This window comes from Bufo gargarizans, chromosome 3 (assembly GCF_014858855.1).
Source record: "Bufo gargarizans isolate SCDJY-AF-19 chromosome 3, ASM1485885v1, whole genome shotgun sequence".
Taxonomy (NCBI): Eukaryota; Metazoa; Chordata; class Amphibia; order Anura; family Bufonidae; genus Bufo; species Bufo gargarizans.
In genome coordinates, this window is record NC_058082.1 from 309,723,589 (window position 1) to 309,739,005 (window position 15,417).

Genomic DNA, 15,417 nt, shown 5'->3' on the forward strand with positions numbered 1-15,417 from the left:
ACAAAAGGCTTTAGAACATATAACTGAACCACTGAATGGCAAATATATTTTCTTTTTCCCCTAATACACGACAAAAGGGCTTTAGAACATATAACTGCACCACTGAACAGCAAATATATTTTTCTTTTGCCACTATTACACAACAAAAAGGGCTTTAGAACATATAACTGCACCGCTGAACAGAAAATATATTTATTTTTTGCTACTAATACATGACAAAAAGGGCTTTAGAACATATAAATGCACTGCTGAACGGCAAATATATTTTTTGGGTGCCACTAATACACGCAAAAAAGGGTTGTAATTTTTGCACTTTACCACACAACTGATAAGCCCTTTTTTCCCACTAATACAAGCAAGACAATGCTTTAGAAGACATAACTGCACCACAAAAGAGCAAATAAAATGTAGAAATATTTCCTTGTAATAAACCCTGTTAATGGCTGTATCCAACAGCACTTGCACCCTAACAAGAACGGTTTGCTGGAATTACAGAGCTGTATAATGGCAACTTGGATCCCCAGTCAGTGCAGCAAGGTGTAATAGGATAGTTCCTAATAGTCTGTAACCTCCCTTACTGAACCCTGTTCTACATAAAGGGTGTGGAATGATTCCACCCTATCCTTTCACTACACCTTAAATAATCTTTCCCTCAACTTGTAAATAGTTTTTTTTTAGCACAATAAAGTCTTTCCTACCACTGTCCCTAGCGCCTGCTGACATCTCTACCTGCAGTAAGTACACTGGAAAATGGCAGAATCCAAGATGGCTTAGGCTATTTATAGGGCTGTGACATCACAGGGTTGGCTGGCTGCTGATTGGCTGCATGCACGGCATTGTGGGTGATCCCATGTTCCCAGAGTTCCTTGCTCCATGTCCTCACACGGGCAGCAGCAATTTTAGGAAAAAATGCGATTAGTTACCACAAAGCGTGAGGAATTTCGGATTCGGTGTGAATCGAATTTTTCCTGAAATTCGGATCAAATTCCACTTAGTCAACTTCGATTCGCTCATCTCTAATTATAACTATCATATTAAATGTTCTCCAATCACAGTAGTTATTTAAAGGGTTAATCCAGCAATTTTACATCTACTTCATAAACAGTATAACACGAAGGGGCTTTCCTAGAGTATAATATTGATTACCTATCCTCAGGAATTCAAAGGTGCTCACAAAAGGACACGTCAGCCCGGTTACTAATTCAATACATTTGTGGCACACTTCTTGAGGATGCAAATTGTCACATTTATTATCCAAGGGATTAAACCTTTTGCTATCCAATAAACGTGGTTTAATTTGCATACTCAAGAAGTGTGCTGCAAAGTTATTGAATTACTATCCTTAGTATGGGACATCGGTATGAGGTGGGGGTCTCATACAGATCAGCTGTTTGGGGAGGCTGTAGTGCCCGAGGAGTACTGTGGCCTTATCCTAAAGCCCATCATGTCACGTTCATCATTCACGTGGTTCTTAACTGAGTGGGCCCAGGCTGCAACGCCAAGCACAGCCACTATGCAGTGTATGATACTGCATACTGTTCAAACAACTGATTGGTGGGCGTGCCAGTTGGACCCCCCCGATCTGATATTGATGACTGACCCCCAATAATAGGTCATCAATAGTGTGCCCTGGGAAAACCCTTTAAAAAAAAGAAGTAAAATACTCTCACTGATCCCCTTCCACTACCGTTTCCACATTGCTCCAGTCCCTGTTAATCTTTGCTTTGTGATCCCGCCTTGACATGCTGTGGTGCTCACTGCTATGGCGAGTGAGCAGCACTGAAATAGCATCAGTGGGGAATCGGTAAGGGTGACTATATGTTTTGTTTGTTTTTTTAACCCATGAACCATATATAAGAAAAAAAATAGCTGTGGACAACCCCTTTAAGGGTTGCTTCTCTTTCTGTGATGACCTTTTCTTCATGATGTTAACAAGTCTATGGAACATGTTACAGAATGCATTGCTTTTTGTAAGGACTTGTTCTGTCCAAAGTATCTGGTGCAGAATTCTCTACAGGATATGGTAGCGTGTACAAATTACCACCTTGTCCAAAGAAACTTTGTTGCAAGTTCTGTTCCTCCATCTGGTTACTTATAAAACCATCAAAGTTTAAGTCATCTGATAGTAAAACCGGTGGATGTTCCTCAGTTTTGTCTATCTGTGCAGTAAAATCCCTATCATCTCTTACCGTAACACTTGATAATAATCCCATAGACGTTATGTTGTTCAGAAGAGTATTTGACTCTTTGCTAAGTAAATTGGAGAACAGATCAAATTGGAAGCCAATATTAATGGATGCAGTGGACATGTCACCATCAAAGACTACAGAAGGTTGAAGAGTATTTATCTGGAAGTCTTCTTCAGGGTCATCATAATAAATGTTGCTGCAAGGATCTTGGGTAGTGTTTTGGAGGTATGCCACATTACTACTTGTCCTGTCGAACACCTTTCCATAATGTACTGAGGAGACTAAGCTGCTGTCATTATTCTGAGGGCTATATGACTCCTGCGTATCCACTGCAGAATCCTGTCCTGGTGTGATAGCCCCATGTGATTGACTTGCATACATATGTGGTTGTGAGTTTCCAGGTATCTCTTTATTTCTTGATGTCTCCTGATGTATTTGGTAATAGTTTTGCATAAATATAGCTGGAAAAAATCCCACAGTAAGGGAACTGATAACCTTATCCTTTGGCAGCACCAACAAAGGAAGGGATGTAGATTTTGTGAAAACCTGTAAAATGAGCACGTCATGTTATTTTAATTCATAAAACCTTCAGAATCAATGTTGATGCATCAGCAATATTTGTGGAGGTTAAGTGAAGCTGAACTACACATGTAATAAGACATTGGCTCATCTTTTTAATTGTTGTTGTTTATTCATGACATAATATATGGAAGATGCACACTCCCCATCATCATAGATTGTATACAGCCTTTTCAGGCTGGGATTCTACATTCAGCTTTTTTATGCAGTTTTGATGTGAAAGCCAGAAGTAGATGAATGGGTGCAGCACTGCGGTAACTAGACATGGCCACTACACATTGCACAAGCTGTGCAGGTTTGATGCCTGGTCCCGATCTGATATTGATCACCTATCCTAAGGAGTGATTATTAATCAGCACTGAACAACCCCTATTTGGCCTGCAACATTCAAAACGCAAATGCATCTGGTATTGAAAATTTTTGGACGATATTATTAGATGTTATAGGATCTGTAGTTTTTAAAAACTATATTTTCTATAGAACTTAATGATCATAAATGTTTAATCATTAGTAATGAGAGTAATAGAGCATTGGTGCCTGCCGACAGTTAAACAACACTTGTCTACATTCAGGGAGATACAAAAGTCATGGTGGGCTGGATAGTTTTTAGGGTCCTGAGTTGCTGTGGTTTCATGTTTATATCTTTAGGCTAGGTCTACACAACGACATTTGTCGAGCGACAAAAAGTCGCGCGACAGATAGGGCGCAACAGTTGTCGCGCGACATTTTGCTGCACCAATGTTGCGCGACAATTTTTATAATGGCAGTCTATAGTGTCGCACAGCAATCTTGAATGGATTTTCTGCGACTGTCGCGTCGCAGTCGCAGCATGTCGCATGTTGCAGTGCGACACCATAGACTGCCATTATAAAAATTGTCGCGCGACATTGGTGCAACAAATGTCGCGCGACAAATGTCATCGTGTAGACCTAGCCTTATTCGTGGGAACCATTGTGTACATGAAACATGAACTACCTGAAGGAAAGCATTTGAAATGTAAAAAATATTTGAAAAGTACTCAGATGTATTAGGGCAAATTCTTCATGAGATGCACCTGCTTTTCTACTCAAGGAATTACAAATATGTAGATTACTTTGTTGAATAAAGTGATAGCTTGGGAACAGAACAAAATTCTGCTCTAGGGCCCACATGCCATTAGTCACTCCCTTCCCTGCTACCTTCCTCCTTTTGCTATTCGTTTACTCGCTTAAACCAATTGAACATGAAGGCAAGCAATAACATCGCCCAAGAAAATTACAGTCCATGTAGACCCAACAGACGACCTTAACATTGTATGACTAAACACAAACTAACCCTATCGGTCCAGTTAAATATGCTGATTCTTCACTGAAAATCATTCAAAAGTCATTCCTATGCTTATCCATATGTGGAAAAAGCTGAATAAAGGTAATATTAAAAACATGTCCTAAGATATGCCTCAATTAGGACCATGTCAACAAGATGTCAATCCCACAGTAGGTGCCTTTTTACAGTTTATAACTAGAGCTATGGGGTGCATTTATCAAACTCATACTCCAGTTTTCCTGTGTCAAAAAGTTGCACATTTTTGCCCAAAACCTCACACTTGCGCAACAATGTGTGACTTCCTGAGAGTTTGTTGCCACATTCTCCAATTTTCAAAAACTGTTTGCAGCTCCTACTTGCATACATTTCAGTTCTGGCTCACAGATGATGTGCACTTATCAATAACTGATGCACAGCTGACACCAGTAGGGCAGAGATTAGGGCTGGCGTACAAAACATAAAACCAGCATTTTGCATTCCAGCCTCATTTTAATAAGTGTCCTGCTGTGTTCCCTAAATTACCAACAAAACTTAATGTTTTTTTCCAAGATCAGAATAGTGATGGCATATCCTCAGTTTTAGGCAACTGTAATGCTGCTGCATTTTTCACACCCATATTACGACTGCAATACCTGAACTTTCCCTTATGTTGATTCTAGTTTTGGTTCAGGAGACATGCAGCAGGACTCATTATTGAGTTCATAAAATAGACTTATGTGTGCATTACAGCTTTCTGAAACATCTATCAAGCTACAGTCCTCCGTTTCTGTATTTATATTCTGGACCAGCTGCAATCTATGTTTCAAAATGAGGGTCGTTGCTTTGTCGGTGTCCCGATAAAGCTGTAGGTAGAATGAATATGTTTTGTAACTCCTTGTGGAAAATGTGGCCTTGAACTTTACACTGATCCTTGCTTGACCGTAGGTATTGAAAATGAAACACTGCATGGTATGCTTTGCTTGTTTTTTTGTTTTGTTTTTTAAGACAGGGAAACACATGGATAAAGTGTATTTTCTTTTTGTACTTTTCTATGTTTAGTAGGTATGGCTCAAAAGTAAGATAAATGGAAATCCTGAAAGCAAAAAGACCAGTTTTACTAGTTCATTGTAAAGAACGTATATTTGACCTGCATTTAAAAAAAATCTAAAGATCTTGTCTTGATTTGTGAAATGGAGAATGCGACTTGTGGTTTTTTAAAGCTGAAGTATCGCAAAAAAAATGCCCTGGTGTGCTGGTCTTCTGGTTAAATGTCAATGCGTGAACCTGCTACCTGCTGAGCTGAATACTGCCATCCATCCTATGGATTAGCAGCCTTCTCTAACAGTAAAAAGCACAGAAAAGATGTTGCATGTGAGTGACACAAAGGGGGTAATTTATCATAGACCTGCATTTTATGCTGGTCTATGATATCCCTTGCACTGCCAGAGGATGTACCCAATTTATGGTGAGGAGCAGGCCTAGTCATAAATCAGGTGCATCGCCCAAAAGTCTGTGTGCTTCAAGCTGCCATAATGTTTAGTCTTCTTTTATGCAAGAAAACTAGTGTAAAAGAAGATAAATGTGATGGGTCTTTTGGCCCCTCCCCCTTCCTGCTCTCACCATGCCCTCTATTTGGAAAGTGGCAAGGGTGGTGTAGAAACGCCAATTGTGCCTACATTTAGATGAGATGACGTTTCAAAAATTGCAGACAGTGACTTTTCTAGCCCAGGAAATTGGCATGGGGGAATGATACATTCCCCTCAGAGTTCTGCATACCACTTCAGGAAAAGTTGTTTTTTATTATTAGTAAATTTACTAGTATTACTTTACTCTGTTCCATAAGTGTAGTGCTACCTCCAGTGTTATGCATATATCATGAAAGTTGTGCATGATTTGGTCATTTATTTAACCAATGTCACCAGGTTTGTCTGTGTTTCTTATGATTTCACCAGTATTACCACAAAGCTTCATGTCTAATAAACATTTTTTGTATAACATGTAACACAGATCCATAGTACAGTAAATACATAATTATAGGTCTCTGCTGTATACTCACTAGAGAATTTGGTGTTTGTACTTGCTGTTTTATGTATTTACAGCTGAACAAAAGTAACCCAGTACCCAAGACAATGACAAAAACAGCAACCAGACTGGCGATAAGTGTAATAAATGAATAATCTGCAAATAGAAAACATATACATATTAAAATAACATCATAATTAAAATATAGAGTTTCTCTGTACACATTTGTACTATTTATATAGTTGAAAGTAGCATAGAATATTACTTTATACTTACTATTAATATTACATATTAGTTATACTTACTATTAAAGTGTAACCCCTTTTTTAAATAAAAGTGTAAATTAGGTGATTTTGTTACATTTTCCTATATATTTTATTAGGGCATTTAGCATTCTGATGTATATAAATTGTGCCGGAGCAGCAGACAAAATCCATATTCAGTGACTCCAGGTCCTTTACAGGGTAGAGAGACAGATTGTCCTGAGAAAACAAATGCACCCAATGTTTCAGTCCATTAGCTTTTTCTATAAATGTTTTCTCTTGGTGATCTCTAATCAGCATCCAAAAAAACCAGAGATGGGATCGGATGGACTCACATATGAATTTTATCGTAAATATAGGGAGGTTGTTTTTCCCCGCCTTCTGAAGGTATTTACTGAGGCAATAGAGGACAGTACTCCTCCGGAATCTATGACAGAGGCTGTAATAGTATTAATATTGAAAAAAGTAAAGATCCTTTAGATCTGAGTTCATATAGGTCGATATCTTTGCTAAACACAGATGTTAAGCTTTTTTCAAGGATTATCACTAGAGTTGAGCGAACACCTGGATGTTCGGGTTCGAGAAGTTCGGCCGAACATCCCGGAAATGTTCGGGTTCGGGATCCGAACCCGATCCGAACTTCGTCCCGAACCCGAACCCCATTGAAGTCAATGGGGACCCGAACTTTTCGGCACTAAAACGGCTGTAAAACAGCCCAGGAAAGGGCTAGAGGGCTGCAAAAGGCAGCAACATGTAGGTAAATCCCCTGCAAACAAATGTGGATAGGGAAATTAATTAAAATAAAAATTAAATAAATAAAAATTAACCAAAATCAATTGGAGAGAGGTTCCATAGCAGAGAATCTGGCTTCCCGTCACCCACCACTGGAACAGTCCATTCTCAGATATTTAGGCCCCGGCACCCAGGCAGAGGAGAGAGGTCCCGTAACAGAGAATCTGTCTTCATGTCAGCAGAGAATTAGTCTGCATGTCATAGCAGAGAATGAGGCTTCACGTCAGCCACCACTGCAACAGTCCATTGGCATATATTTAGGCCTAGCACACAGGCAGAGGAGAGAGGTCCCGTAACAGAGAATCTGGCTTCATGTCAGCAGAGAATCAGTCTGCATGTCATAGCAGAGAATGAGGCTTCACGTCAGCCACCACTGCAACAGTCCATTGGCATATATTTAGGCCCAGCACACACACAGGCAGAGGAGAGAGGTCCCGTAACAGAGAATCTGGCTTCATGTCAGCAGAGAATCAGTCTGCATGTCATAGCAGAGAATGAGGCTTCACGTCAGCCACCACTGCAACAGTCCATTGGCATATATTTAGGCCCAGCACACACACAGGCAGAGGAGAGAGGTCCCGTAACAGAGAATCTGTCTTCATGTCAGCAGAGAATTAGTCTGCATGTCATAGCAGAGAATGAGGCTTCACGTCACCCACCACTGCAACAGTCCATTGGCATATATTTAGGCCTAGCACACAGGCAGAGCAGAGAGGTCCCGTAACAGACAATCTGGCTTCATGACAGCAGAGAATCAGTCTGCATGTCATAGCAGAGAATGAGGCTTCACGTCACCCACCACTGCAACAGTCCATTGGCATATATTTAGGCCTAGCACACAGGCAGAGCAGAGAGGTCCCGTAACAGACAATCTGGCTTCATGTCAGCAGAGAATCAGTCTGCATGTCATAGCAGAGAATGAGGCTTCACGTCACCCACCACTGCAACAGTCCATTGGCATATATTTAGGCCTAGCACACAGGCAGAGCAGAGAGGTCCCGTAACAGACAATCTGGCTTCATGACAGCAGAGAATCAGTCTGCATGTCATAGCAGAGAATGAGGCTTCACGTCACCCACCACTGCAACAGTCCATTGGCATATATTTAGGCCTAGCACACAGGCAGAGCAGAGAGGTCCCGTAACAGACAATCTGGCTTCATGTCAGCAGAGAATCAGTCTGCATGTCATAGCAGAGAATGAGGCTTCACGTCACCCACCACTGCAACAGTCCATTGGCATATATTTAGGCCTAGCACACAGGCAGAGCAGAGAGGTCCCGTAACAGACGATCTGGCTTCATGTCAGCAGAGAATCAGTCTGCATGTCATAGCAGAGAATCAGGCTTCACGTCAGCCACCACTGCAACAGTCCATTGTCATAAATTTAGGCCCAGCACCCAGGCAGAGGAGAGAGGTCCCGTAACAGACAATCTGGCTTCATGTCAGCAGAGAATTAGTCTGCATGTCATAGCAGAGAATCAGGCTTCATGTCAGCCACCACTGCAACAGTCCATTGGCATATATTTAGGCCTAGCACACAGGCAGAGGAGAGGTTCATTCAACTTTGGGTAGCATCGCAATATAATGGTAAAATGAAAATAAAAATAGGATTGAATGAGGAAGTGCCCTGGAGTCCAATAATATATGGTTATGGGGAGGTAGTTAATGTCTAATCTGGACAAGGGACGGACAGGTCCTGTGGGATCCATGCCTGGTTCATTTTTATGAACGTCAGCTTGTCCACATTGGCTGTAGACAGGCGGCTGCGTTTGTCTGTAATGACGCCCCCTGCCGTGCTGAATACACGTTCAGACAAAACGCTGGCTGCCGGGCAGGCCAGCACCTCCAAGGCATAAAAGGCTAGCTCTGGCCACGTGGACAATTTAGAGACCCAGAAGTTGAATGGGGCCGAACCATCAGTCAGTACGTGGAGGGGTGTGCACACGTACTGTTCCACCATGTTAGTGAAATGTTGCCTCCTGCTAACACGTTGCGTATCAGGTGGTGGTGCAGTTAGCTGTGGCGTGTTGACAAAAGTTTTCCACATCTCTGCCATGCTAACCCTGCCCTCAGAGGAGCTGGCCGTGACACAGCTGCCTTGGCGACCTCTTGCTCCTCCTCTGCCTTGGCCTTGGGCTTCCACTTGTTCCCCTGTGACATTTGGGAATGCTCTCAGTAGCGCGTCTACCAACGTGCGCTTGTACTCGCGCATCTTCCTATCACGCTCCAGTGCAGGAAGTAAGGTGGGCACATTGTCTTTGTAGCGTGGATCCAGCAGGGTGGCAACCCAGTAGTCCGCACAGGTTAAAATGTGGGCAACTCTGCTGTCGTTGCGCAGGCACTGCAGCATGTAGTCGCTCATGTGTGCCAGGCTGCCCAGGGGTAAGGACAAGCTGTCCTCTGTGGGAGGCGTATCGTCATCGTCCTGCCTTTCCCCCCAGCCACGCACCAGTGATGGACCCGAGCTGCGTTGGGTGCCACCCCGCTGTGACCATGCTTCATCCTCATCCTCCTCCACCTCCTCCTCATCCTCGTCCTCCTCGTCCTCCAGTAGTGGGCCCTGGCTGGCCACATTTGTACCTGGCCTCTGCTGTTGCAAAAAACCTCCCTCTGAGTCACTTCGAAGAGACTGGCCTGAAAGTGCTAAAAATGACCCCTCTTCCTCATCCTCCTCCTCCTCCTCCTGGGCCACCTCCTGTTCCATCATCGCCCTAAGTGTTTTCTCAAGGAGACATAGAAGTGGTATTGTAACGCTGATAACGGTGTCATCGCCACTGGCCATGTTGGTGGAGTACTCGAAACAGCGCAACAGGGCACACAGGTCTCGCATGGAGGCCCAGTCATTGGTGGTGAAGTGGTGCTGTTCTGTAGTGCGACTGACCCGTGCGTGCTGCAGCTGAAACTCCACTATGGCCTGCTGCTGCTCGCACAGTCTGTCCAGCATGTGCAAGGTGGAGTTCCACCTGGTGGGCACGTCGCATATGAGGCGGTGAGCGGGAAGGCCGAAGTTACGCTGTAGCGCAGACAGGCGAGCAGCGGCAGGATGTGAACGCCGGAAGCGCGAACAGACGGCCCGCACTTTATGCAGCAGCTCTGACATGTCGGGGTAGTTGTGAATGAACTTCTGCACCACCAAATTCAGCACATGCGCCAAGCAAGGGATGTGCGTCAAATTGGCTAGTCCCAGAGCTGCAACGAGATTTCGCCCATTATCACACACCACCAGGCCGGGCTTGAGGCTCACCGGCAGCAACCACTCGTCGGTCTGTTGTTCAATACCCCGCCACAACTCCTGTGCGGTGTGGGGCCTGTCCCCCAAACATATGAGTTTCAGAATGGCCTGCTGACGTTTACCCCGGGCTGTGCTGAAGTTGGTGGTGAAGGTGTGTGGCTGACTGGATGAGCAGGTGGAAGAAGAGGAGGAGGAAGCCGAGAAGGAGGAGGTGGCAACAGGAGGCAAAGAATGTTGCCCTGCGATCCTTGGCGGCGGCAGGACGTGCGCCAAACAGCTCTCCGCCTGGGGCCCAGCTGCCACTACATTTACCCAGTGTGCAGTTAGGGAGATATAGCGTCCCTGGCCGTGCTTACTGGTCCACGTATCTGTGGTTAGGTGGACCTTGCTACAGATGGCGTTGCGCAGTGCACACTTGATTTTATCGGATACTTGGTTGTGCAGGGAAGGCACGGCTCTCTTGGAGAAGTAGTGCCGGCTGGGAACAACATACTGTGGGACAGCAAGCGACATGAGCTGTTTGAAGCTGTCTGTGTCCACCAGCCTAAATGACAGCATTTCATAGGCCAGTAGTTTAGAAATGCTGGCATTCAGGGCCAGGGATCGAGGGTGGCTAGGTGGGAATTTACGCTTTCTATCAAATGTTTGTGAGATGGAGAGCTGAACGCTGGCGTGTGACATGGTTGAGACGCTTGGTGACGGAGGTGGTGGTGGTGGTGTTGGTGGTACATCCCCTGTTTGCTGGGCGGCAGGTGCCAACGTTCCTCCAGAGGCGGAGGAAGAGGCCGAGGCGGCAGCAGCAGAATAGGCCGAGGCGGCAGCAGCAGAAGAGGTAGCAGGGGGAGCCTGAGTGACTTCCTTGGTTTTAAGGTGTTTACTCCACTGCAGTTCATGCTTTGCATGCAGGTGCCTGGTCATGCAGGTTGTGCTCAGGTTCAGAACGTTAATGCCTCGCTTCAGGCTCTGATGGCACAGCGTGCAAACCACTCGGGTCTTGTCGTCAGCACATTGTTTGAAGAAGTGCCATGCCAGGGAACTCCTTGAAGCTGCCTTTGGGGTGCTCGGTCCCAGATGGCGGCGGTCAGTAGCAGGCGGAGTCTCTTGGCGGCGGGTGTTCTGCTTTTGCCCACTGCTCCCTCTTTTGCTACGCTGTTGGCTCGGTCTCACCACTGCCTCTTCCTCCGAACTGTGAAAGTCAGTGGCACGACCTTCATTCCATGTGGGGTCTAGGACCTCATCGTCCCCTGCATCGTCTTCCACCCAGTCTTGATCCCTGACCTCCTGTTCAGTCTGCACACTGCAGAAAGACGCAGCAGTTGGCACCTGTGTTTCGTCATCATCAGAGACATGCTGAGGTGGTATTCCCATGTCCTCATCATCAGGAAACATAAGTGGTTGTGCGTCAGTGCATTCTATGTCTTTCACCGCTGGGGAAGGGCTAGGTGGATGCCCTTGGGAAACCCTGCCAGCGGAGTCTTCAAACAGCATAAGAGACTGCTGCATAACTTGAGGCTGAGACAGTTTCCCTGGTATGCATGGGGGTGATGTGACAGACTGATGGGGTTGGTTTTCAGGCGCCATCTGTGCGCTTTCTGCAGAAGACTGGGTGGGAGATAATGTGAACTTGCTGGATCCACTGTCGGCCACCCAATTGACTAATGCCTGTACCTGCTCAGGCCTTACCATCCTTAGAACGGCATTGGGCCCCACCATATATCGCTGTAAATTCTGGCGGCTACTGGGACCTGAGGTAGTTGGTACACTAGGACGTGTGGATGTGGCAGAACGGCCACGTCCTCTCCCAGCACCAGAGGGTCCACTAACACCACCACGACCATGTCCACGTCCGCGTCCCTTACTAGATGTTTTTCTCATTGTTATGGTTCACCACAACAACAAATATATTATTTGGCCCAATGTATTGTATTCAAATTCAGCGGGATATAAATTTGAGGCCTAGTATTTAGGCGCTGGGTGACCGGTATGGATTTAGTGACAGAATTAGACTTGGAAATGCACAGAAGCGTGTGTGTGAAGTTATTCTGAATGACCCAATGTGCACCTTGAATATTATATACCCTTTTTGGGATAGATTTCAAATAGCTCTGATATAGCAGGAACCACTAAATTATGAAATTGCTAAATTGGGAATTGTACTTCAACCCAGAACAAAAAATGTGCTTTGACGGGCACTAAATAACTTTCCCAGCTACAACAGTACAGCGGTAACGAGAGATTTAGAGGGATTTAAATTTGAGGCCTAGTATTTAGGCGCTGGGTGACAGGTATGGGTTTAGTGACAGAATTAGACTTGGAAATACACAGTAGCGGGTGTGTGTGAAGTTATTCTGAATGACCCAATGTGCACCTTCAATATTATATACCCTTTTTGGGATAGATTTCAAATAGCTCTGATATAGCAGGAACCACTAAATTATGAAATTGCTAAATTGGGAATTGTACTTCAACCCAGAACAAAAAATGTGCTTTGACGGACACTAAATATCTTGCCCAGCAACAACAGTACAGCGGTGGGTAACGAGAGATTTAGAGGGATTTAAATTTGAGGCCTAGTATTTAGGCGCTGGGTCACCGGTATGGATTTAGTGACAGAATTAGACTTGGAAATGCACAGAAGCGTGTGTGTGAAGTTATTCTGAATGACCCTATGTGCACCTTCAATATTATATACCCTTTTAGGGATAGATTTCAAATAGCTCTGATATAGCAGAAACCACTAAATTATGAAATTGCTAAATTGGGAATTGTACTTCAACCCAGAACAAAAAATGTGCTTTGACGGACACTAAATATCTTGCCCAGCAACAACAGTACAGCGGTGGGTAACGAGAGATTTAGAGGGATTTAAATTTGAGGCCTAGTATTTAGGCGCTGGGTCACCGGTATGGATTTAGTGACAGAATTAGACTTGGAAATGCACAGAAGCGTGTGTGTGAAAATATTCTGAATGACCCAATGTGCACCTTCAATATTATATACCCTTTTAGGGATAGATTTCAAATAGCTCTGATATAGCAGAAACCACTAAATTATGAAATTGCTAAATTGGGAATTGTACTTCAACCCAGAACAAAAAATGTGCTTTGACGGACACTAAATATCTTGCCCAGCAACAACAGTACAGCGGTGGGTAACGAGAGATTTAGAGGGATTTAAATTTGAGGCCTAGTATTTAGGCGCTGGGTGACAGGTATGGGTTTAGTGACAGAATTAGACTTGGAAATACACAGTAGCGGGTGTGTGTGAAGTTATTCTGAATGACCCAATGTGCACCTTCAATATTATATACCCTTTTTGGGATAGATTTCAAATAGCTCTGATATAGCAGGAACCACTAAATTATGAAATTGCTAAATTGGGAATTGTACTTCAACCCAGAACAAAAAATGTGCTTTGACGGACACTAAATATCTTGCCCAGCAACAACAGTACAGCGGTGGGTAACGAGAGATTTAGAGGGATTTAAATTTGAGGCCTAGTATTTAGGCGCTGGGTCACCGGTATGGATTTAGTGACAGAATTAGACTTGGAAATGCACAGAAGCGTGTGTGTGAAGTTATTCTGAATGACCCTATGTGCACCTTCAATATTATATACCCTTTTAGGGATAGATTTCAAATAGCTCTGATATAGCAGAAACCACTAAATTATGAAATTGCTAAATTGGGAATTGTACTTCAACCCAGAACAAAAAATGTGCTTTGACGGACACTAAATATCTTGCCCAGCAACAACAGTACAGCGGTGGGTAACGAGAGATTTAGAGGGATTTAAATTTGAGGCCTAGTATTTAGGCGCTGGGTCACCGGTATGGATTTAGTGACAGAATTAGACTTGGAAATGCACAGAAGCGTGTGTGTGAAGTTATTCTGAATGACCCTATGTGCACCTTCAATATTATATACCCTTTTAGGGATAGATTTCAAATAGCTCTGATATAGCAGAAACCACTAAATTATGAAATTGCTAAATTGGGAATTGTACTTCAACCCAGAACAAAAAATGTGCTTTGACGGACACTAAATATCTTGCCCAGCAACAACAGTACAGCGGTGGGTAACGAGAGATTTAGAGGGATTTAAATTTGAGGCCTAGTATTTAGGCGCTGGGTGACAGGTATGGGTTTAGTGACAGAATTAGACTTGGAAATACACAGTAGCGGGTGTGTGTGAAGTTATTCTGAATGACCCAATGTGCACCTTCAATATTATATACCCTTTTTGGGATAGATTTCAAATAGCTCTGATATAGCAGGAACCACTAAATTATGAAATTGCTAAATTGGGAATTGTATTTCAACCCAGAACAAGAAATGTGCTTGAACGGACACTAAATAACTCGCCCAGCTACAGCACTAGGGACAGATTTAGCTGGATATAAATTTGAGGCCTAGTATTTAGGCGCTGGGTGACCGGTATGGATTTAGTGACAGAATTAGACTGGGATATGGCCAAAAAATGAACAGACTATTGCTGGTTAAATGCACTTGGTGTGACAGCTTCACCCTGATGTAGGCTTTAGCCAAAAAACAACCACACCATTGAGGGTTAAATGCACTTGGTGACAGGCGCAGCTTGCCCCTGATTTTGTATATGGCCAAAAAATGAACAGACTATTGCTGGTTAAATGCACTTGGTGTGACAGCTTCACCCTGATGTAGGCTTTAGCCAAAAAACAACCACACCATTGAGGGTTAAATGCACTTGGTGACAGGCGCAGCTTGCCCCTGATTTTGTATATGGCCAAAAAATGAACAGACTATTGCTGGTTAAATGCACTTGGTGTGACAGCTTCACCCTGATGTAGGCTTTAGCCAAAAAACAACCACACCATTGAGGGTTAAATGCACTTGGTGACAGGCGCAGCTTGCCCCTGATTTTGTATATGGCCAAAAAATGAACAGACTATTGCTGGTTAAATGCACTTGGTGTGACAGCTTCACCCTGATGTAGGCTTTAGCCAAAAAACAACCACACCATTGAGGGTTAAATGCACTTGGTCGCAGCTTGTGCTGGCGCACCACAAGACACAAAA

General features: G+C 44.0%; 1 protein-coding gene across 1 annotated transcript in view; it reads right to left on the bottom strand.

Annotated features, from left to right (window-relative positions):
* Positions 1-911: 911 nt before the first annotated feature.
* The window catches only part of IL22RA1 (interleukin 22 receptor subunit alpha 1), a 58,197-nt gene continuing 43,691 nt past the window's right edge, over positions 912-15,417 (bottom strand). The window contains exons 7-8 of the mRNA XM_044287176.1: positions 6,109-6,230; positions 912-2,735 (exon numbers count right to left, since the gene is read on the bottom strand). Of these exons, the coding sequence (XP_044143111.1) occupies positions 1,950-2,735; positions 6,109-6,230 (908 nt within the window). The 3' untranslated portion in view covers positions 912-1,949. The remainder of the gene's footprint in view (positions 2,736-6,108; positions 6,231-15,417) is intronic.